The sequence below is a fragment of the Gracilinanus agilis genome, chromosome 6 (genome assembly GCF_016433145.1).
Source record: "Gracilinanus agilis isolate LMUSP501 chromosome 6, AgileGrace, whole genome shotgun sequence".
Taxonomy (NCBI): domain Eukaryota; kingdom Metazoa; phylum Chordata; class Mammalia; order Didelphimorphia; family Didelphidae; genus Gracilinanus; species Gracilinanus agilis.
The window spans coordinates 151,049,553-151,074,214 of NC_058135.1; the positions used below are offsets into that span (position 1 = coordinate 151,049,553).

Genomic DNA, 24,662 nt, shown 5'->3' on the forward strand with positions numbered 1-24,662 from the left:
TATATATATATTCCCAGACAGATATATAACAGAACACAGGAACATGTATGTGTGTGTGTGTGTATACATATATATATATATATATATATATAATTTCCATTTTTAATTCTATTTTCCTGAGGACCATGCTAGTGATGTACAAACCTGGTGGACCCATTCATTTCTTTTCCCATTGTAATAATTACAATTTAAATTATGAGGCTGTTAGTAGCTTTTTAGTGACTTTATTACAGCAAAGTAGAGACAGTAAAAAGAGGGAAAAGGATTCCTTCAGTTAAGTGAGCAGAGCACAGAGCCAGAGACCCACACCTGCCACACCTAAACCAAAGCAAAGCTCAAGCTTCCCAAAAAGAGCCCTGGGGCATGGGTCTCAGCCAAATTTATCTCCCAAGCCCCCTGAATGTCAAATGAGGACGTACTTAAAAGGATGCTGGGAATTTAGCTCAGAATCTATATTAGACACCTCAAAAGGAATGAAGATCTATTGACTGATGATCTGTGATCATCTGGATAAAGTGCAGAAAAGCCCTAATACCAAGTTGGTCACATTATCTTCATTATATTGGACATGATGCAATAAGACCATTTCTTATGTTGTTGAGATATTTTTACCAACATTGAGAAAGAGAGAGAGAGAGAGAGAGAGAGAGAGAGAGAGAGAGAGAGAGAGAGAGAGAAAGACACAGAGACAGAGAGACAGAGACAGAGCTTCTTTTTTTTAACATGCCAAAGCCTAGTTAAACTATAGTATATAATAACAAAAAAGTAGCATAGTATTTATAGCACCTTACTGTTTATAATAATGTATCTCCAAAAACGCATTATAATTTCCAATTAGGAGCTCAGGAATATTTGAATCTCTCTTTTCATAGTGTCAGTGTCTCCTTTGCCAGTAATATCTGGAGGACAAGGGCTATATTTAGGTGGAAGGAGAAGAGAAGGTGGGAGTGAAATGTACCAGAAACTTAACTTCATATTCATTTGTGAAATAGAATGCATTTACTTCTGTTGTAGCATATATATATATATGTATATGGGCATATGTAGATATCGATATATGTGTACTTACAATAAATTATTTTTATGTGTACATGTAACACATAAACATATTGTAAAGCAAAAGTTGGAAGAGGGGTTTTTGCTCTTGCAGGGGGCCAACTGAATATTTCTGGCAGTTGGAAGCCTGAGAATTCTAAGAGAAAGTTCAGTTGGTCCCTGACACTTGAGCAGAGCGGAAGGATCAACCAGAGCTCTATTTTGGCTTTTGGTTTGCTTTGGCCTGTGCCTTGTCTTTAGATAATTTGTACCTAGCTAATTTCTCTGGAGCTCTCCCTGACCTTCTCCATATTATTTCCCTGTTTTCCCTGCCTGTTTTCCCAGGGCTCTGGGAGGCAGGGTGGCTTTTGGGTTTTTAGTGAAAAGACTTTGTGGGTTTAGTTTTCCCCAATAGACAAGTAGGACATCCTTGAATTAAAACTATCCCTTTAGTATTCCCTCTACCTTAAAAGCAGCCAAATCTTCCTCAGCTGAGAGAGGAGGTTCTCTCTCAGTTTAACCCATTCCTAAGACCCTCCCCCATCTTGAGTTTCTCCCTAGCAGTTGTCAGAAACCCCAATCCCTTCTCTCCTTCCAGACCACCCTGAAACATTAATAAACCCTTGGCTACCTAATTAGACCCTCTGGAGAATCTTTGTGTTGAAGAAACTAGGCAAAGGTGAAGGGGAAGGAATAATTCTCTTTTATTTCCTGAGAGAAACTGGAGGCATCCATCTTGGGAGGAAGTAGTTGCCCAACACTTCCTCCTGAATCCCTTCAGTTTCACTGACAGGGAGGAGCCTTGTGATTCCTCCTTTGAGGTCTTGAGAAACTGACAAGAAAACCCTCAAGTCAGATTCAAACCACTTCTGGGTGGCCCTATTGCTTGTGTATGTAAAAGTACCTTTCCTGCCTGGAAGGGTTCAGCCTATTTCCCCCCAGTGTCCTCTGACTCTGGCCTGAGTGTCTAGTCTGTGTTAGCTGCCTCCCCTGAATACCTCACCTGTACCCTGTAGGAAAATATAAGTAAGGTAATGGGGTCACCAGGGATGTTACAACAAACTAAGTGTTTTGTGGGAACACACTTTAGGATTTATGAGATACTGGATGAGGGTGAAGAGACCAGAGTTTTACTGGATCTCCACAGGAATGGCAGTTGATCTTAACTGTCACCCAGCTTCCACTAGATCAGAGTATAGTAACAGGCTAACAAGGTAAAAGGGACTTAACAGCTTTAATTATGTTAGACTAAAAGGTGGGAAATGATTTCTATACTTAAAATCTAAGGGATAAAACCACAGGGCAATGGGAGGACTTATTCTACTCTTATCTAAGTGATCTAAACTATCAGGGCCCAAGGAGCTATAAATGGAGTCTCTGGGTTTCTGCCTCAAACCTGGAACCTGCCAGGCTTGAGTACAGCTAGGACTTAGTGCCTTTGGGATTCTCACTGCAATCCACTGATGACCTCTGGATGCCAGGAGTCAAGATGATCTCAGGTACCAAGTAGAGAGGGTTCTGCTCGAAGCACTGTCCTCCAGTTTTCAAACTTCTTGTCCTCTCTTGGCTCTGTAGATTTGTCCTTTTCTTAGATGCCACACCACATAGGATCCCAGGGGAAATCAGGAAGCAGGGTGTCCTTTGCTCTGAGGTCTCCCAGGCTGGCAACAGTTTTTGCCCACACCTAATGGAGTCCACACTCAGAGCACAGACAGACTTTCTCCTCCTTCATTCCAACGTGGAATTCCCAGCTCCAGCTCCTTCCTGCTAGGTACTTCCTAATCAATATATAATCAATACCTAATAACCAGCTAATCTAGTCTTACTCATAACAGTTCCCCCCTCATAACAACCCTTACCATCCAAATACCACCTTGACCATTCCTCCCTAAACCCAGCCATCCCTTTCATTACTCTCTTATCACCACAATCACCTTTACCCCTCTGTCACTCAGCAAGGGAAGCAGATCACCCCTTTTTATCCACAACAATATCTAGCATGATTTATGCACAATAAAGCAGTTCTGTAAACTAACATTTGTACATTACAAAATCCATTTATTTTGGTCATTCATTCCATAGTTATTCTGATTTGGAGAATAAAGGGAAATTTTGGCCACTTTGGATAGAGGCAATGTCTCTGGACTGGACCTCCCTCACCTTTTTAATATGTATAGATCACTTCTACCTTTTGCTCTCATAAATTAAAGACTAATTACACACACATTTACACATGCAAATATCCTATCTCACTCTTCTAATTATTTGACTATGTAGTTGTTTATGGTAATTGACCACTGCATTATACAAGAAATGTGCATTATACAAGATAGTATTATAGTGGAGGGAGGCCTTCTGGAAGGAAAGAATAAAAAATACTAAGATTATATTATTCCACTTGTCAGTGTCACTACTGTAGCATTATTGAGGATACTTATTTGTATGGAGAATTCGCTAGAAGCAGTATGCTAAAGCAGAATGAGCCCTTGGACTATGAGTCAGGGGACCTGTGCTACAGTTTCAGATCATTAAATATATATCCTTGAGTAATTCGATTCAGCTCAATTCAGTTCAGTTCATTTCAATTCAGTTCAAATCAACTATAATTACTGAATATCTAAGACCTTGTGGGAAACATGAAATATACAGTGGTGAAAAAAAAAAAAAGGTCATTCTGAAAGGAATGGACAAGAAGGAAAAAATAGATGAGCGCAATTCACTATGATATATGATGGTATATAATAAGAAATGTATGAGATAAAGAGATTGCTTTCAAAGAGGTGGATAAAGTTTTAGGTAAGGCTATTTAACCTTTCTTAACATCAGTTTTCTCACATGCAAAATTAGAGCATTGGACTAGAAGGTTTCCAAGATTCCTTCCTACTCCATGATACAGTGAATCTGTTTTATTATATCTTAAGTAACCTGCTTGACTATCAATGAACTTCAGTCTTCTTTTTTGTTGTTAATAGAAAAGACACACAGCATTTTTTTGGCATAGGCTACTGGGGATTTGGGGCAGCTGGGTGGCTCAGTGGATTAAGAGCCAGGCCTAGAGACTGGAGGTCCTAGGTTCAAGTCCGGCCTCGGACACTTCCAGCTGTGTGACCTTGGGCAAGTCACTTGACCCCTATTGCCCACCCTTACCACTCCTGGGCCAAGGACGGTCCTTAGCCTGGATGAAAAAGGAGGAGGGTTGGGTGTGGGGCTAGCAACCCCACCCTGTAAAAACTACATCTGCTAAAGAAACTGCAACCTAAAGTAGGGGCAGCTGGGCTAGCTCAGTGGATTGAGAGCCAGGCCTAGAGACTGGAGGTCCTAGGTTCAAACCCGGGCTCAGACACTTTCCGGCTGGGTGACCCTGAGCGACTGTGTGTCCCATTGCCTGCTGGTTGTGGCCCTATGCTCCTAGAATGGAGTCCCAGGATAAAAAAAAACAAAACAAACAAAAAAAACTGGGGATTTGACATTTTATAGGGTTTACTTTGTATATATTAGTGAAAACAGTTTACTGTAAGTAGTATTGGAAAATTCTTGACACTCTCACAATAGGAAGTTACCAGATCAAAAATAGAAAGAACAAAGAGTTGTTCGCCACCTGTCACCTATTGTAAGTATAGGACTTGGCTTAAACTGTCAGCTTTCCCACTAGCTAGTTATGTGGCCTTAGGTAATTTACTGTACTTCAATATTCATTTATCAAGTTTTACAAGGAGGAGTAGAGTTGCCATTCCTCCTGAATCCTCTAGTGATGCCCTTTGACAGAAATAGTGAAGTAATTATCCTAAAGTCTTCTTGTTCCTTCATTCAAATTTCCCCCTTCTTCATTTTTCTTTCTCTAAAACACTTTTTGTAACCAATACTATTCTTGAGTCAATCCTGCCTTACATTAAAAGATTTTTTTCTTCTGATCTGGGCATGATTGTTTTAAACTCTAGGAAAATAACTAATAAAAAACATCTGTTCCAGAATGGCTTAGGTTCCATTTGAAGGAGGGGGCGGAATTATTCTTTCATTTGTTTTTGATTTCCTGGATCATTCTGACTGTCATCTACTTTCATGAGCACTTTAGATTTACAACTTTATAAGTCTTTTACCACAGCAGAAAAAATAACAGGAAAATCAGTACTAATATCAATACAATAAAATAGACAGAAGAGATTTATGAAGAATGAGACAACAAAGTTGTGATGATGAAGAGGTCTTATGTAGCATAGTCTCAGTGTCTGTTGATGTACATTATTTTGAAGAAGATCAATAACTGTGGTGGATTTTTTTTCCTTTTTGCTTCTGAACATTATTGGTCATTTATTTCCCACATGTGTTTCTCTTCGAAAGCAGAGACAAAAGGGAATTCTTTTAGTTACATATTGTGCACTCTATAATTGTTTTTTTTTAAATTTTTTTTTAAACCCTTGTTCTTCGGTGTATTGTCTCATAGGTGGAAGATTGGTAAGGGTGGGCAATGGGGGTCAAGTGACTTGCCCAGGGTCACACAGCTGGGAAGTGGCTGAGGCCGGGTTTGAACCTAGGACCTCCTGTCTCTAGGCCTGACTCTCACTCCACTGAGCTACCCAGCTGCCCCTCTATAATTGTTTTAACTAGTCATGCAGTTATGTATCCTTTATACCAAATGTGATCAATGAGAAAAAATATTTTTAGAAGTATCAAAGTATTAATATTCTATGTTATCAGGATTTCAAAGTACTTTAAACTGTTCCCAATCCAGATTTCATGGAATTGACATATATTATATCTACATTCATATGTATATTCTAAATTTCCCAAATAGCCATCATACTGCTGCTAGCTTACTTGGATTAAGGCCTTTAGATCCTCTTCCTAGAAATTCCTTCAGACTTTCTCAGTCTTGCATATATGTTTTATTTACTTTTGTGTGTGCATGTACACATACATATAGCATCTATCTATGCATATATATGTATGTAAGTATAAAATGATTTTGTCATCCAACTTAAGAAAGTACTAATTAACCCTCGCATAGTAGGGGAGAACTAAAATAACATAGCAATCTAGGTATCTCACCAAACCTGCAAATGAAGTTAGGAACCTGAGAATTAAAGGAGATTTACAGACTACTTTTCACATTCTTTGGTTATTCATAGCAATGTAAAAGAAGGAATGACTTTAAAAGATTACAAAGCTACAAATGTAAATTACATTTATGGAGAGGTTGATTTTAATTACTATTCTTTTAGCATTGCTAGAGTATAAATATAGAAACATGAATTTGTGAATGCAAAGATAAAACCATGGATGGACTGAAGCTGTTATCTCCTGAATTCCTTAGCACTTTGAAAAAAATCTAGGTTTTTGCTGATGTGAGTTCTTGTTCTACACTTGAGATTGCATTCAGTTTGAGACATGCTGTTTGGAGGGGAGGACAACGAACAACCCTAAATAAAAAGGCCTTGGGGTTCATCTTCCATTGAGTCTTGTCTTTGAGCTTAGCCAGGCTGTTTTTGATAGATATAATAGTCATTACCAGACACATCTTTCAAGCTGTGCCAGCTTGCCAAAGTTTTCCCCCTATTTATAGATCTTTCCAGAATTCCATGTACCAGTTAAGTATTGAAGGATAATTTTAGTAGAGGGAAGAAGTTTGATACTAATCTTTTAAAGGAAGGCACTTTGGAATAAATAGAGATGCTTCTTCTGGGGAGAGGTCTCAATTATTTGTATTAAGGTAGGTGAAATTTCCAGTGTCATAATTTTTCCTAGTCCTCCACATGCTTTAATATATGAAAACATTTTTTCATATGCACCTGACAATGCCCAATATTCATCCCAAGAGTCACTAAGAGAAAGTTAATGACTCTGAAGATTTATAATACTGAGGATGATGGATAAAAGCTTCATTCAAATAGAGAATGATCAAGGAAGTGGGGAATTAAAAAATCAACAAGACACTCATTTAATACTAACTATGCATATTTTGTTTTATAGGACCTAGATAGATGCTAAGGAGAATTTTAAGTAGAATAATTTTGCTTTTTTGCATTTTTTAATATATAGAACTGTAGAAATTTAAAGGTTTTTTTAGGCTAAGGAATTAGCTATTTTTTTATTGTTTATATTACTTTTGTCAAAGAAAGTTAGTTGTTTATTTCTTAAGGTTAAATTTAGTTGGGATCTGGGACCAAAGATTAACTGAAGGTGACCATTAGTCTTTAAAAATTTTAGGCAATGTGTTACATTAAAATTTAAAAAATATTAATAACAAAGTAGCAAGTGACAAATATTGGAAAAAAGGTTAGTTTACCTGACTTTCCTGGTTTGATTTCAAGGTGTAATTTTTTTCAAGTTTGGATCTGGAATTTTAATTTTCTTTCACTTCTAGGGTGATATGAGTGAACCTGAATAAATCTACAAACTCAAATTGATCCAAGAAAAAGACCTACCTTTTTATGACTCCTCTAGAATAGAATTGAGCCAGATTAAATCAGTTCCTTTAATCTTTCCTTAATTGTTTAATGAATTGCCTGGAGATCCCAAACTCACTCTACTTTAAATCCAATGGTTCTTCAATGCTCTTATAGAGTGAAACAAATTTCATATGATATTGCTATCCTAAAATGCAGACAAGGTCTCCACTAGGAACATATCTATCAAATTTGATTAATAATGAAAAAATATGCAATGTCATGAGGTGATTTAAAAGATTAACCTAGTCTCTTTGTTTGGCCAAGTCACAGAAATAAGTTAGTGTGCAGTGATTTTATCAAGATGAAAGCTGCTGATGTTTATTTGATTAGCACAATTCCCATTTTTGATGAAGATTTGAGTCACTGCTCATTTTAGATGAACTATTCCAGGCTCATCCATCTGTTTGTCCATTCCTAATACATGCAAGCCTGTTGAAAATGTTCCATATGAGCATGTGCAAATGTCCCCCTTGTGTGTTATGTTAAAAAAGACTTTGGTGCAAGTTTAGACTTCATAATCATTTATCCTACCCTGAAGGCTAGAAAGTTAATGATTATATAGATTGTTTTTGCAGTTTTGTATATTTCAATCAAGCATTAGAGATAATTAGGGATTGGGTTAAGGCTTCACTCAAAACAGAGAATCAGCTTTGCATATATTTTCCATTTCATTCTAATTGTTTTCATGGGCTTTATTTTACATTTGAGGGCAAAATATGCATGGACAAGTGTATGCCCTGTGGTTTCTTGCTTATCATTTTAAAAAGGGGCCAAGCTTTGAGGAACAACATTTAAAACATTATATGATCCTCAGATTTATGCTTCTCTTTGTACTCCAAACAGATCTCTCTCTTAGAAAGTCAGGATTTACTGTTTGAAATTTGATAATGACTTGTGGTTCCCTCAAGAACAAATAAAGCCCTGTATAACTAGGTGAATGGTTTGAAGATTTCCACGACATATATACACATACATATATGTCGTGGAAATCTTCAAACATATGTATATGTGTATGTGTATGTTTATGTATATATATGTACACATATATTTTGCTATTATTTATGTTATGTTTATGATGAACTGTATAAGACTCACAATTTTTGAATACATTTCTCATTGCACATGAATTTTTATGTTTTATGTTTTAAGTTTTATGGCATTTCAAAACTAGAAGGGAAGGAACCAAATACCAATTCCTCCAACTCTGAAATTTTACAGATGATATAAAAGAGGGGTAAAATCATAGGTAGAGACAAGAGCAAATTGTTAAAGAATTTTCACTACATTGTAATAACATTTTTTGAAGAAATACTTTGAAATGAACAGAGATATGAATTTATTTCCATTTTTGAGAACTTTCTACACCTGTATTTTAACCTGATGGATATCATGCATTTTTATAAAGTATATATTGTCCATAGAGTTAGGTATATTCTAACTTGTACTCCTAGACAATGACTCTTGTCTGTGATGTGAATATTATTCAGTCTTGGCATCAGTTGCTATTTCATTATTTGGATTGTTTTGAATAGTTTTTTATCCAAGAGCATTTAAGACCTGAGATGATGTGGAAGTAAAAAGAACAATATTTCTATTTCTCTATCATGGATTCAATGCAGGCACTGCAGATAAATCACAGAACCCCAGGATTTTAGAGTTTGAAAGAATACCACTGGCTGACCCATTTCCAAAAAAGAATTCCTATTACAACATATTGTGTATATAGTGAGTAACTTTAAGACTATCAGACAGGGGGACCTGCTACGTCCCTATCTATCCCATTACACTTTGTATAGTTCTAATTGTCAGGACTCTTCCTATCTCCCCCATAGTAAATGAAATGAAATAAAAATTAACTCTATAATTTCCCTACCTTGTTACTGTCTTCTATTTTATTAATTGACTTTTTTTTATTAATTGACTTTTAAAAAATTATCTAAAGCCAAATCTCTTTTCTAGGGAAGATACAGGTTGCCACTGAGAAAGTGTTGGCCCTGGAGACTACAAGATCTGCATTCATATTCAGCTTCATATACTTAGTAGCTGTGTGAAACCAGGCAAATCACTTTACCTGTGTATACTTTAATTTCATCTGTTAAAAATGATAATAATATCACCTTGCTCCCAGAGTAGTCATGAAGGTAAAATAAGATATTTGTACTGCACTTAACATAGTAGCTCTCACATACTAGGCACTTAATAAATCGTTTGGTTGCTTCCTCCTACATGATAATACTTCAAATACTCTAGAAAAGCTGTTATGTCTTTTTTGAAGCTACTTTCCTTCAACATGTCCATTTCTTTCAACCAATTTGCACAAGACAGAGTGAAAAGATTCTGATATCCTGATAGCCTCTGTGTTTTGCTTGTGAAGTTTATTTTTTTAATCCAAAGCTGAGACTTTACATTTATTCTTGTGAAATATCCTCTTATTAGATTTAATGTAGACCCTCAAGAGCTTTTTGAATACTGACTCTGCTATCGCATTTTCTTGATGATGCTGGAAATCTCAACAATAATATCATCCATGTTTTCTTTTGATATCTTGAGAGTAACTTGAATTTTTCCAGATGAGGTAGGGGCTCTCTTGCTGTTTTTAATTTAATTTAGGAAATCAACCCTCTGTTAACCATTTTCATTCTAGTTTAAAGATTATTTTCCTTGTCAGAAAAAAGAAGTAAAATGAAAATTGAGAAATTAGTTCTTATTTCATTTCAGTTACTATTGTCACATCCACTTAAGTAGGGGCTTTAATCCATTGATCATCTCATTTTCCCTCAGTTCAGCTTTATCCTAACAAAGAAACAGTTTTTTGTCATCCTTAACTTTCCTTTGACAATTCATTTTATTCTGTTTTAACACCTTCATTACTCTTTCATAGCTCAATGCCACATTTTCCTATTCATCCGTTGTTACCCTTCTTTTAATCTTTGTTATTTAACTCTTAAAAATTTGTTAGTTGATGACTTCACCCTGAAGAAAAACATGTCTTTTTGAATCACTTCCCTTTTTAAACACCATAATTTTTCTCTACTTATAGTTTATTATTATTATTATTATTATTATTATTATTGAGCACTTCTCTCTCAAGTTAGCTTCTCTAGTGTATTGTATCCCATTAGATCCCACCCATCCTTTCTCAGAACTATTTGATATATTTTCTCCAAAAATTAATTGCACATTAGACTATGACTTTCTTCCCTGTTACACTCATAAATTCTAAGACAAAATGGCTACTGTACTTCCTTTTCCCAGTGTCCAGCAAGTTTCTCATCATTTCCACTATATCAACCAGTACCTCCTACTAGTAAGAATCAGATGCAGAAATTATTTTATTTCTTAGCTTTTTAAATTAAAAGATGAAATTATCATTATAACTAGTAAATAAATTATTAACTACTACACTTTTGGCAGAGATAGAACTCTAGCAATTGATGGGGCAATTTATACTCCTCATCAGTACTATAAAATGCCTCCATATTGAGTCTATGATGTCTTTCCTTAACCCATCATCTCTTACCTCTTTCTATTCAGGTTATTTGTAATATACTCTGAAAAAATAATGTTTCTGATTGTGTTTTTGTTTATCTGCACACATTTTGTATCTATCACTTATACTCTTTCTTATGATTTCAAAATTTCCTCATGAGTACACTTCAACATATAATGACCTTTTAGACCCCTTTTGTATTTCCTTCTCTCCTACTTTTTAAAATGATATTCTCTTTTATAACCATAATCCAATCATGGATTATTTCCACCAATTTTCTGTTATGAAATCACATTTATCTCTTTATGTTGTGATTGCTAGCTTATTTTGCTTGCTATATGTACATTTTCATTTGCATATAGACATTTGAGGACATAGGTTTTATTGTTGGCACTATTTTTTGGATTTCATCTTCTATGAATTATTTTATGGATCTGCCACTTGATATCTTCATAGATTATAAATATTTATAGTTGTACATGACACTCTATTAGATAAATAGATGTATAGATAGACATATAGATAAAGAGAGAAAAAACTATACCCATTCTTGGTTAGTATCCTATCTTTCCAATTTTAAAGCCATGTTCCAAAAAAAAAAACTCATTCTCAAAAGAAAATTATTTTGATAAAACTATTTTCGTTAGAAATGTTTTTCCTCTTTGAAGCCAATACCTTCTTTGCAAGCAATAATTAAAATTCAATATTTTTTTCCTCTCATAATTATCAATTTCTTCCCCCAAACTTGAATGAATTTAAGAATTCCCAGGGAAATCACTCAAAGTGTATGATAGTCATCAGGTAAGACTATTCTTGGGAAGATCTGTCACCTGTCTTGAATGTATGTCATAATAATCACTACTACTACTAACACTACTCCCTCTATGGAAAAAAAAAGCAACATCTACACAAAAACAATTATAGTTGTGACAATATAATAATAACAACACAATAATACTGGGTATACAATGCTTTAAGATTTAAAAATAAATTTAAATGTTATGTTATTTGATCCTCACAATAACTCCCTGTTACCACAGTTTTTACAGAAGAAGAAATGTGTTGAAATAGGCTGTGACTTGTTTGGAGTCATAAAAGTCAGTAAATCCTGAGTTGGAATTCAAACTCAGGTCTTCCAGTCTCCAACTCCAGTATTCTATCTACTAGGTCTTCTAGTTGCTTAGGCAGAAAATTATACATTGTTCTTATAAATTTTTGATTCAATTTTCCTCATTAAGGAGTCAACAATTCTCCCATTGCTTAATTCCTCTTTATCTCACCTTGACATTATTATTTCACACCTAAAGTAATTAGCAAGGAGTATGGTACAATAGAAAGAGTATTATATCTAAATCCTGATTATGTGATTTTAAATTTGGTGTCTTCTGCTTATTACCTTTATGATGTTAAACGAGTTGATTAATCTCTCTGAGCACCAATTATTCATTGGTAAAATATGAAAATGGGGTTAGATAGATTCTAAACTTGAAATCTATAATCCTACCTAAAACATTTTTCATACATCAGTATTTCTTTGCAAATTCAGTCTGATATTAACAAAGGATCTAGCTCATCTTCTTTATATATAACTGCACGTATACTACTTAACATCTAAGTAGTCCCTTTTACTTTTCCCCTCCATGTCATATTTATTCACCCTTCAAGTTTCCCACATAGTTCAAAATTCTCCTTTGTGTCTTCAGAGCCTTTCTCTTTGTTTACTGAAGCTTCCTGATCCCTCCCCCTGACCAATTTTAAAAGGAAAACTTCATTCTCCATGATTACTTAGACTAGAGAGGTATACTTCAAGTGTACTTTACTTTCTTTTCTAGTATAATAATCCTACATTTTTCTTTTCTTTTTCTTTTTTTTTTTAAATTTTAAACCCTTAACTTCTGTGTATTGACTTATAGGTGGAAGATTGGTAAGGGTAGGCAATGGGGGTCAAGTGACTTGCCCAGGGTCACACAGCTGGGAAGTGTCTGAGGCCAGATTTGAACCTAGGACCTCCTGTCTCTAGGCCTGGCTCTCAATCCACTGAGCTACCCAGCTGCCCCCCAATCCTACATTTTTAATGCAGATAAATTGTATTTGGTCATCACAGTATCACACACTTGGTGTACAAGGTGCTCCTAAGTTGTGACTTCTTTCCTTAGTTCTAGAAGCAAGATAATTTCATTCACTCAGTAAGAATTTATTATGTGGATGGGATTATGCTAAGTACAGGAAATACACAGAAAGAATGGATCCAATTTGGTTCAATGTGTTAGTTGGGGAAGGGGAGTTCCAAACATGCATGAAAATAAATCAATGCAAAACACATCCAAATAAATATGAAGTAATTTTGTGGTTGGGAGAGAAAATATTAACTTATGAGTGGGGAGGGAATCAGGAAAGAATGATGTATTTGGGGAAAACTGAGAAAGAAACTATAGATACTAAAGAGAGGAATAAAGTATATTTCATATATGGGAAACAATAAGCACATGAGTTTGCCTAGAACATAGTGTAAAAATATTCTAGAGAGAGAAAATTTGAAGTTGATTTGTGAAAGAACAAGAATTTATTATTATGTTAGTAAAGAATTTGGATTCTTATTATTTTAATGGACTCTACCCTTCCTTCCTGATATCATGCATATATATTTTGATCCTGAGCACTATGCTACAAATATATATATCAGAACTTCTGAATTTTTTTGTCTTTTACATAATTTAGCATAAGTGAACTGATAAGAATAAATTTGCAAAAATAATAGAATTGTTTGACTCTTCAGAAGACATTGAAAATATGTTTATTTCAAGTGAAATAGAGGGGAAAGATAGATATGGGTTTCTATAGTATAGATTACACTCTTATTCCATTCAATTTTCTTTTCTTCCTCCTCTTTTGTTTTCCTTTTTGCTGAACTACCCATTCCTAAGAGATTGAAAAGAACTACATGGTTCATCAAAGAATAGAATAATAATCATGAGTTCTTTTCTTTGTCTCCAAAACACAAGTATTCTTCAGTTGTATCAATACATATTTACTCATCCCAATCCTGGTGATAATGTGTTAGTCAGTTTGGTATAGTAGATAGATTTCTGTACAGGTCAAAGAATTCTGGTTTCAGATTCATCCCCAACATTTAGGGACAAGTTAACAATCCCTCTTTGGTCCTCATTTTCTTTATCTAGATAACTTGACTTAATGATACTTGTGATCTTATTGAAAGTTTTTTTGTGAATCCCAAATGAGATGTATTTAAAGTGATTTGCAAATCTTAAAGCAGTGTAGAGAGATATCTGTTATGCTACATATAGAATACTATACATCAGAAGCCCCCAGATGATACCTGGGTTAGTTAATACAAGTAGGAAATAGATGATATTACAAGATAGAGAAATGATATCACTGATTTTGTCCTTCTCTACCCCTTTGCCACCTCTTCCTATTTCTTTTTTGTTGTCTATCTAATACCATTCAACTATCTAAAATCTCCCACTAAAAATTGATCCTCCAATCGAAGAAGCCCATAGTCCAAAATCAGCTTTCACTCTTTCCTTATTCAAACATATCTAAGTATGAAAAAGAAAACTCATTAACGTGAACAATTCATACTAAAAGACTATGGTATTTCAGAGAGAGTTTGGCTTCTGAATCAAGCAAGTCTGTGTGGAAGTCCTGCTTTAGACACATCCTACCTCTATGGACAAGTCATTTAACCCCACTCAAGACCTTGGAACATTGTCTAAATCTACTAGTTGCAAATAATATGCCCATTAGCAGAGGTTGTTTCCACATAGTGGATTTCCTCCAAAGAAAATCATGTTTCAGATTTAAAAACAAAACACAAACATTCAAACTAAGTTTTCTTAGAAAAATATGCTTGAATCTACCATGGTGTACTTGTATTTTAAATTTTGTGTTGGTTAATATAATTAATTTCTATTTGATAAATTGTAAGCTCCTTGATCATCAGACCTGATTCATGGCATAACAGATTTAGGGCTAGAAGAAATTTTAAGAGAACATATAGTCTAATTCTTTCATTTTTACAAATGAGAAGACAAAAAGTTTAAATGTATAAATGTATAAGTATACAAAGTCATGCAACTGGCAAGTGTTACATGTTATATTTAATCCCAGTCTTGTGCAACTCCAAGGATCCTAATCTATCTAGCACCCAGGCTGTACCTCTGCTTTAATTCTCACACCTATTAACAATGATTTATAGAAAGTATATGTTGACTGTTGAAAGTGTTGATGAGCAAAAGATAAACAAACATGAGGAAGATGTCCCTTGCTTTCTCCCTATTTCTAACCCTCTCCTCCCCTATTCATTCCAGAAATATAGAAGGGTAAGTTTCTGCAGCTTAATTTTTTCATATCTTCATTCCAAATAGCATCATAGATGAAGGTTGATATTTAAAAAATATTGGTCTAATATTGATATGGAAAATTATCTGGTATGTCATTTTTGGTTTGATTTTATGGGAGGGAATTAGTTTGCAGCTATAAAATTTGTATTGACAATTCAGTTACTAGTTCCAATGAGCAGTTTCCTGAATTGCATTTTTATTGCTAATCTCTTTAATGATCTAAGCATTCTTTTAACAATCAGACTAAATATTCATTGACCCTGAAGGAGCAATTTTTCTAGATGAACTGATGCCTTATATGAGTGGAATAGTCCATTTTTATCAGGATTAGACAATGAAAAACAGAAGTCATTCTGGAAGGTTATCTATTGGCTTAATGACATCAATTTCTCTAAAAGAAAGTCAATGGATTAAAAACATTTTCCATAATTTTTTTTACCTAATTAATGCCTTCCAAAGTAACTCTGTGGTATCAAACATTTCTTCTAATTACATTCATTAGTGGCTTCTCCAGGACAAGTTTTAATTAAGTTGTACAATGAAGATCAATATTCATTGTGCATTCTTTGCAATTTACAACACGCATATATACAGTTCTGAACAATTTAATTACTGTAATTGTAGTCTAGAGAATGTTTAGTGACTGTCATATTGTAAAAAAAAAAAACACAACACTGTTCTTTTTATCAATTCAGGAATGGATTTGGGACATACGTTCCTAAATTTCACAATTGTAAATTACTTCTTTTTAACCTTTTTTTATTTTTTAATAGCTGAGTTAAGTGAAAAAGAGCATCATACCAACAGTGACTTCTCGGACATACTGTCATTTCTATGGGTATTGCTTTGATTCAATAAATTTGGTCTGTAGTGACTAGAAGACATAATACATTTCTTTGTTAGTTGTTCTATGAAATCTCAATTTTATATTGGGTTGCCACAGAGATTTTAGACTTTATTTCTATGGGGAGTTGTGGGATGATGGTGGCAGAGAGGAAACTGAGCCACGAGATAATAGAACCAATGGATTAATTGGCTTTGGCTTAACTACTAGATACTCAAAGACATGCTACTGCTAAATCTGAACTGATTCAGTACTCATTTAAACATTAGTAGATGATATTCTTGAGTTGCTATGGCTAAAAGAAAACTGATAACTGGTAGCCAGTATCCTAAATGTAAAATCTATAATAATGACCAATATTTATACCATGATTTAATGTGTGCAAAGTCCTCTCATCACAATAGCATGAAGTAAATGGCATATATATTTTTATCCTAATTCGACAGATGAGAAAAAAGAGACACCTTTTCAATAAATGTCAGTGAAAGGTTGGTTCCAAATCCAAAGAATCTTCTACTATATCCAACCTGCTTCTTTGCCTTTCATGGATATCCAAATACATCATTAAGGATGGGCAAACATGCTTCTGGTTGTTCTGTAGCTCAACTCTTGTATTGTGTTCCTTTTATGTCATGAATAATAAACACAGAATTGCCCTAATTGTCCTAAAATTAGTTCAGATATCCATGCCGTGGGAATGTAGCTAAGTAGTAGTACAAAGGAAAAAAGGAAAATATATTTTCATCTAAAGCAATGGGAATATTTAGCACAAGCGTTATCAGATTGTTTAGGATCACTGACTGATGGTTTGAATTTTAACAATAAAATAAAGTCTTCAGGTCATTAATTTTTGATAAATTTACTGCATAAAGTAAAGATTCCTCTATTATGAAGTGCCATGTAATATCTTTGTAACTTTGACCCATGTATCACATTTCATTGGAAGTTTTTAGACATCTTAGGTGAAAATAGGTACCTTCTCATTTCATATGTGACTTGGTGGGACAAGTATATGTTAATGAATGCTCTGATATGTTTGAAAATATTCCCTGTTTCTTCAATTATATAGAACAAATGCCAAACTGTGAAGTTGAAAAAGAACTCTCGCTTGGTTTTAGCGATATCACTAACTGCTTTCTTTTAATGTTAGAATTGAGAGTGTGTGTTTGTGTGTGTGTGTTGTTACCCTTCCCTTTCTGAATTTATGTCTTCCCTTAACTTTCCAGATTTAGATATTATAATGGAAATTCATCATGTGTAGTGGTATTTTCAGACTGATTTAAGGAATCTCCAGGGAGAAGTGAGAAGGAAAAAAAATGGTACATGAATTCCTGGTGGAGCAATAACTAGCAAGAGTCAATGGGGTTTTACTCTAAGGTGCTAACTTCTGAAGAAAAATACCTTCCACCCTGAAGGCCATGTTTCCTCTCTGGGGGGATAAACTTTGTCTTTTGTTCCTCCAGTGACTGTTAGCTCCATGCCTCAGGTTAATGACCTCTAGAAGTAGGATGTACAAACATCTTTGCCCAAAATCCTTTGCATTTTGTCCTTGTAATGCCTTTTGCTTTCCCTCCCAAATACTCTGAAGATAGAGACTGAGATTATCAGGACCAGGACCTTCAGAGGAACCACCCCTTCTGCTTCCCTATGCCACAGCTGAAGTTGACACAGGCATCATTTTAGCAAATTAAATTACTCCATTAACCCAATTTTCAAAGGACACTCTAGAAAGTAGCTACATTAGCTGACTCTAAGCTTCTTGAGGGATGAGGTATGTACATAGAATAATAACTTTAGAGCTGGAAGTGTCTTGAGAAGCCATTATTCTAATTAATTTCATTTTAGGAGTGGAAAAACTGAGATCCAGAAAGGTGTGTGATTTGCCCAAGGTCACACATCTGGACACACAAGTATCCCTGGCAAGATTCAGACCTACTTCTGTCAGGGTCCAGTCTCTTTAATCTGCCCCCTCCCCCAGGCTATAATCTCACACTTAGGGGTCTGAATGAGTTAGAGTGGGCCAGGGGCCAGTAAGATACAAATACAGCCTCTCTAAATTATTTTAAAAAGCATTTAGCACAGTACCTGATACATAATAGGCATCGCATAAATGTTTATTCTCTCCATCCCTTTGCTTATACATAGAACTTAAATTCCTCTTTTTTCAGTGACAAACCATGCTGACAAATCCAGTAATCATTAGGGAAAATTAGAGTCTATGAAGGCCATCCATTCTACTTTTGGACAGCTCTTTTTATGATAGCTTGTTCCTTGACACTACAGAGTTAAAAAATAAACTGAATGCAATTTGTTCAATTAAGTCAATAGTCTGTCTATGTCTCTCTATCTCTCTCCATTATTTATTTATAAATACATATAGTGATAAAGATATCTCTAATATATAGAGGATATAGGTTAATATAGATCCGTCTGTCTATCCATCTATTTGTCCATCCATCTATTCATCCATTTATCCATCTCTCTCTTTCTCTCTCTTGTTCCCTCTCTTCTCTTCTCTTCTCTTCTCTTCTCTTCTCTTCTCTTCTCTTCTCTTCTCTTCTCTTCTCTTCTCTTCTCTTCTCTTCTCTTCTCTTCTCTTCTCTTCTCTTCTCTTCTCTTCTCTTCTCTCTCTCTCTCTCTCTCTCTCTCTCTCTCTCTCTCTCTCTCTCTTTCCTTATCTATGTGCCTACCTATTGCTACCCTAATTGAATATATCCCTAGGAGATATATTTTATGCCATATCTAACTCCATGAACAAGAGATGACCACAGCACCAAAGAATATATAGCAGACTTTTAAATGTAGCAATATCCCTGAGAGCAGCAATCACTTTACTTGGCTTGGTTAAGTGTGTGTAGATTTATTTCTTAATTACACTTACTATTTGAACTACAGATTTCGGGTAATAACACAAAAATGTTATAAGCTTGGGAATAGTTTATTGCTATTTAATGTAAATTGTTTGCTAATTGTTTCCATAACAGCTTTCCAGAACAAAATGAAATGAGTTGAGCCATAATCTTATGGCTGCAGCTTAACTCTGAAATAAATAGTCTCAAATTCTGACATGATCCTATTAAAAAATGAATCTCTTTTAAAAAGTCATGTAGAAAAAATAAACATTGAGGAGAATGACCTGTTTTTAATTTTTTGTAGAGTGTACTTTTTTAATATTTATATTTACTTAAACTAGCTTCCATCTTGGATAACTGAAATAATTTCTTTCAAAACATTTCTATATATAATGAATGCTTAATCTAATATCAATTCTTTAAACACTAGGTAGTTTCAGAGCTATGAGAATACTGACTTCTCTTCCATTCTTATTTTGATGTTCTTTCTTTCTTTTTTTTTAGTGAATTTACTAGACTCACGCACGGTAATGGGGGACCTGGGATGGATTGCTTACCCAAAAAATGGAGTAAGTCTTTCAATATTTCTTTTTCTCTTAAGTATCAAGCTTAAATTGATAGTTTCCATGTTAAGATTCAAGTGATGTATTTAAATTCCCATAAGAGACTTCATGTCAGGATTAGTTAAGGAAAAAAAAAGCCATCTACATTTGGAAGGGTTGAGAGTTTGGAGGGGAAGGTCTCCTAAGGAAGACCAGTGACTTATTTATGGTTACATTATTTACTCATTTATTATGAGAAGGGTGTTTTGATTTAGGTTTCTAATTTTATATGGTGATAATTTTACAGAGACTTGTTACAATTATGTGAAATTGGAAACATTTCAGATATTAGTTATTGCCAAACTCTCAAAATTAAGTTTTTGAAATTAGAGTATTTTTATTATTATACATATAATACATCTATATTATATAGGAAATAAAAGACAAATTGAAATTATTTGTATATGAAGACAGTTGAGTCAAAGCCAGAGTCTAACTATTTTTTATTTTATTCATTACAATGGGGAACATGGAGGCTTTTATAGCTTCTATAGTGTTCCACTGAGGGAAAACTTTTCTCAAGTCTAGAGCTAAATCATGTTACAAAGTTCCTCTCTTGAGATATACTTGTGTCTCCACGGAGGACATTTTGAAGAACATGTTTGCCCTGAATGAGTTTTAGTGACTAATAGAATGCTTTATTGTTCCATTAAGGGAAAAACAAATCTCTTTCCTTATCTACTTGTTTGTCATCTTTTTTTTTTAATTTTGGGTGAAATCATTTAAAACAAGTGAATTATTTTTTATTTCTTCATATTTATTTTTAAAATAATATACCTGTGATAACTTACAAAAAGTTATCCTTTAGATTTATTTTGTCCAGCTGAAAGAAAAACCCCAAGTTGGAATGGACAAACATTTCTGCTGCAAACATGTTAGAAAAAAATAAAGTTCTTAAATAGATATACACAATTAACTATATTTCATAATTAAACGAAAATGTTAAGTTTTTTTTAACTTTAAGAGATCAGATGGAGTTGCATGCTTTCTTTGCTATAGTAATTTGGGCATTTAGTGTTTTGACTTCTCACTAACTACTTGAGAATAGTTATTAAATCAAGGTCAATCATTCTGACACATCATAAGAATTTAACTGGATTTGTTAACCATTCTATAATTGAATTCCTGAGATTTCCATGTCTCTCCACCTACTTTGGAGATCAACTTTTCTGCATTTGTTGTCTCCCTTGATTAGAAAGTGAGTCATTTGAAAGCAGGGGTTGCCATATGTTACAAATGTGGCTTCAGTGCTTAGCACAATGGTTGTCATATTATAAACAATTAAAATGTTGTTTATTCAGAATAAAGTTACAACAGGATCACAATCAAAAGGTTTTCTTGAATTATTTGGCTCATTATGAAAATTAATCGGGTAACTTTAAATTGTTAGATTGTGTTCCAGTTTACTAGTTTGCATTGTGGGTGACAATAAAAAAGCCAAATTTCTGGTCTTATTTATTTGGGACTTAGAAAAAACTGTTTTGGCTCTTACTTGTTTTTTAAGCTCAATTAAAAAAACTTCTTTATTAAGAAACATTTAAATTACCTTTAATCTGGTTGCTAATTGGGAAGGTTAAGTAAAAAAAAATTTTTTTTTTACTCAAAATATGACCTGAGAAAAATACATAGCTCTCTGGGAACGTGAGTTTTATCTCATATATATTTCCTTCAAAAGATTATTTGAGGCAGAAGTATGACCTTATGCTATTATAGTCCGAAATGGAGGGCAGTTAGTTTGCTGGGTCACTTTAACTCAAGGTTTTTGTAGAAAAGTTCGTTATTCACATTAAAAGCACCTGCTCATTATGTTCACTTTTGCTTTTTTTGCATATTATAAAGTGGCTATGCCACTCTGATTTTTCTATAAGTGATTTCAGCGTACAGAATACTCTATTCTGTATTGGGGAAGAAACAAAATACTGATAAAATAATTTCTGCCTTCATGACACTTATAATCTAATTAGGGCAGTGATGTGACATATAAAGATAACTATCATGCCAAGTAGAATGTAAAATCAAAGATTGGGAGATAGAAAGGATCTTAATCATCATCTAGGACAACTCCATCATTTTACTGATTTGGAAACTGAGTGATAGAGGGGATAAGTGACTTCGCCAAGGTCAGTTATATAGGTTGTATGAGGGAGGGCAGAGATTTGAAACCAAGTTTTCTCACTCTAAATCTAATTTCATTACCACTCAACTATGCTGCTGTCATTCATTGTACAGATAAAAAGCAAAAGTGCCTGATGAAGTTCTGAGGGTCAGCATCAAAGTCATTGATGACCAAAGGGGAATAATAAAGTTGACTTCTTAGTTCTTTATAATTGGTAATTTTCAATACATTATTTTGTTGAATACTTATAATAACCTCATTCAGAATAATTTTATATTAATTTTATAATGGGGATATAGAAGCAAATAGAAGTAGAGTTTTTAGCCTAAAGTCCCACAATTAAGTGAGTAAAGCTAGAATTATGGTTCTAGCTGTTCTGGGTACAAACCCAATCCTGTATCTATGATATTTTTAAAAAATGTTGTCACCATAGTGCCTTCTTCAACAAAAACAGCAACATCAACAAAAATCCCAAATAAGCAAATATCCCTAAAACTTTGAAATGATTAGGCGGGAATCATTCTCATTCTAAGGCGTAAGGAAACATGAAGAAAAAAGCTGAAGTGACCTGTCAGGAGGTAATGGCTTTTATGTCATAGTTAGGACTAAAAAGGCTGAGTCGGCTCTTCTAATTCTAAACCCTGACCTTCAACAACTATTTCCCTTGTCCAGTGCAAGGCACTCAGGTCTCTTAAAGAGGAAAAAACAAAACAAAACAAAAACATTATAACTATTCTTTGGCTTAAATATACTTTTCTTCAGTATTTAATTTAATAATTCTAAAGACATTTCATGACAATTTTAGTAGGTGTATATTTCCCTGTTCCTGAAACTGGAAGAGAGAACGCATGGAATAGCTTATGCTTTTACTATTCTCAGAGCCAAGAAAACTTAGGTTCAAGTTTAACTGTGATACTAAGCAAATTATTCAGCCTTCTAATGACCTAGGTAACAATCTAGGCACATTCTTCTATCTGTACTACTAAAGGTAGCTCTTTACCCTAATGAATTTTACCCTAAAGAAAATTATAGCGATATGAAATAGAGAAAGAAACTTGAGTTTTTATTTTTTATGAATGATGGTAACAGAATTTAAAGTTAGAGAGGACCTTAACAGTCTTTCAGTCCCTGGTTTCACAAATTAAAAAAATAAGACATAAGAGTTAAGTTACTTTTCCAAGATTATGCAAGCATAAAGCAGCTGAGTCAATATCTGAACCCAGTTCCTTTGTTGCTTTTCCACTGCACTAGGCTGAATTTTTCTGCAAAGTTCAAACTTCATTTTTATCATTGTTCTCCACTCCAATGTAGCAGATTTAGCAGATGGTTTTTATGTATTTTTCTGACTCAAAAGCCAATCAATTATGAATGAATCCCTTTAAATTTAGATAGGTAGATCCTCAGAAAATCCACATATGACATTTTGCTAGACTTTTATTTGAAGCCTTTGCAACTTTGCAGAAAGTACCAGAGATGATTGCGGGTTGAGGTATCACTCGGATGAGGTATCACTGTAGAGCTTTAGAGCAGAGAGTATTCTGAAATATTTTGCATTTGATGTCTTTTAAAATAGTACATGCAAAGTACATCAAATATTTTCTTTTTAGTACATGCAAAGTACATCTAATATTTTCTTTTTATCTGCATGAGATTTATTCTGATTCATTAGTATATTGCGTTATAAGAATTCAATATTTCATTTGCTAATTAGTTGCCAAGAAAATGTGGAGAAGATCTCATGATCTCATTTCATTAGAAATACAGTTTTACAGTAGTTAAGACAAAATCACAAGACAGTATTTTTCCTTAATATATTGATAGATATTTTATAAATAATATAAATTCACAAATATAAAAATTACACTCAAATTCATGGCAATAATTTAAAGGAAGTTTAGTTGAGGCACTTTTCTTGAAAATGAAAACTATTAACTGTACAGTTCATTTGTAAAAGGTAATGTCTATTTTGATGATCATCCTAATTAAAATATATGACATGTGTATTCTACTGGTTGCTCTCCCATCTAACGAGTGTTAGATGATTTCACTAAAGACACTTAATCCTTCTGTTTTTGATTCCTCATCTGTAAAATGAGGGAGCTGTTCTAGATTGTCTCTGAAGTCACTTTTGACTCTAAATTTTATATAATTCTGTGAAGCCCATTTGTATCTTTGGCTACTTCAGAGACAATGGAACTATTCTCATTTTATTAAAAAAAGTGCTGTGAGTGACAATGCTGAGAGGACTTATTACATTTGATTGTAGACAAGTGAAAATGTAAAAAAAATGCACGTTGACTCTATTTACTTTGAATTCATTCAATTTAATATATATTTGTTAAGTAGCTGTTATATATCAGACCTTGTGCTAGACACAGGGCATACAAAGACAAAAACATTCTCTGCTGCATTCAAGGAGTTTCTGTTTTACTGGATAGAATTAACATGAACATAGAAAAGCAAATACAAATTATATGTATATTAAAACAGAATTTTTCTAGCATGATAGTGATGATAATTTGCGGAATGAATAAAGAGTTTGTGATGGAGATATTGCTTAAACTTGGACTTGAAGAAACAGAGGCAATGAGTGATACCTTCTAGGCATGGGCCACATTGTGAGCCAAGCTGGAAGTGGAATATAACATACAGGAATCAGCCATTGTGTTGATTTTGTCTCTTAGTTAAATACTTTTACCATTTTCCTTCTCTTTTATAGGTTGATATAGGTGAGGCAAGAAGGGATGTTCACATTGTTCAGTGATGCTATTTTGATGGTGTTGGTGGCTATGCGAGTGTACATGGCTGAAAAGATCAAATCCAGAGCAATAGTCTTTTTTGCATAACTCATAAAGCTAAGATTTTCTTGATTTTTCTTAGGAAACTAGTGTTTGGAGAGACTGTTGCCTCTTC

General features: G+C 34.0%; 1 protein-coding gene across 1 annotated transcript in view; it reads left to right on the forward strand.

Annotated features, from left to right (window-relative positions):
• EPHA5 (EPH receptor A5) overlaps positions 1-24,662 on the forward strand; it is a 464,007-nt gene that overhangs the window by 20,406 nt on the left and 418,939 nt on the right. The window contains exon 2 of the mRNA XM_044681722.1: positions 19,536-19,600. Coding sequence (XP_044537657.1) covers positions 19,536-19,600 — 65 coding nt within the window. The remainder of the gene's footprint in view (positions 1-19,535; positions 19,601-24,662) is intronic.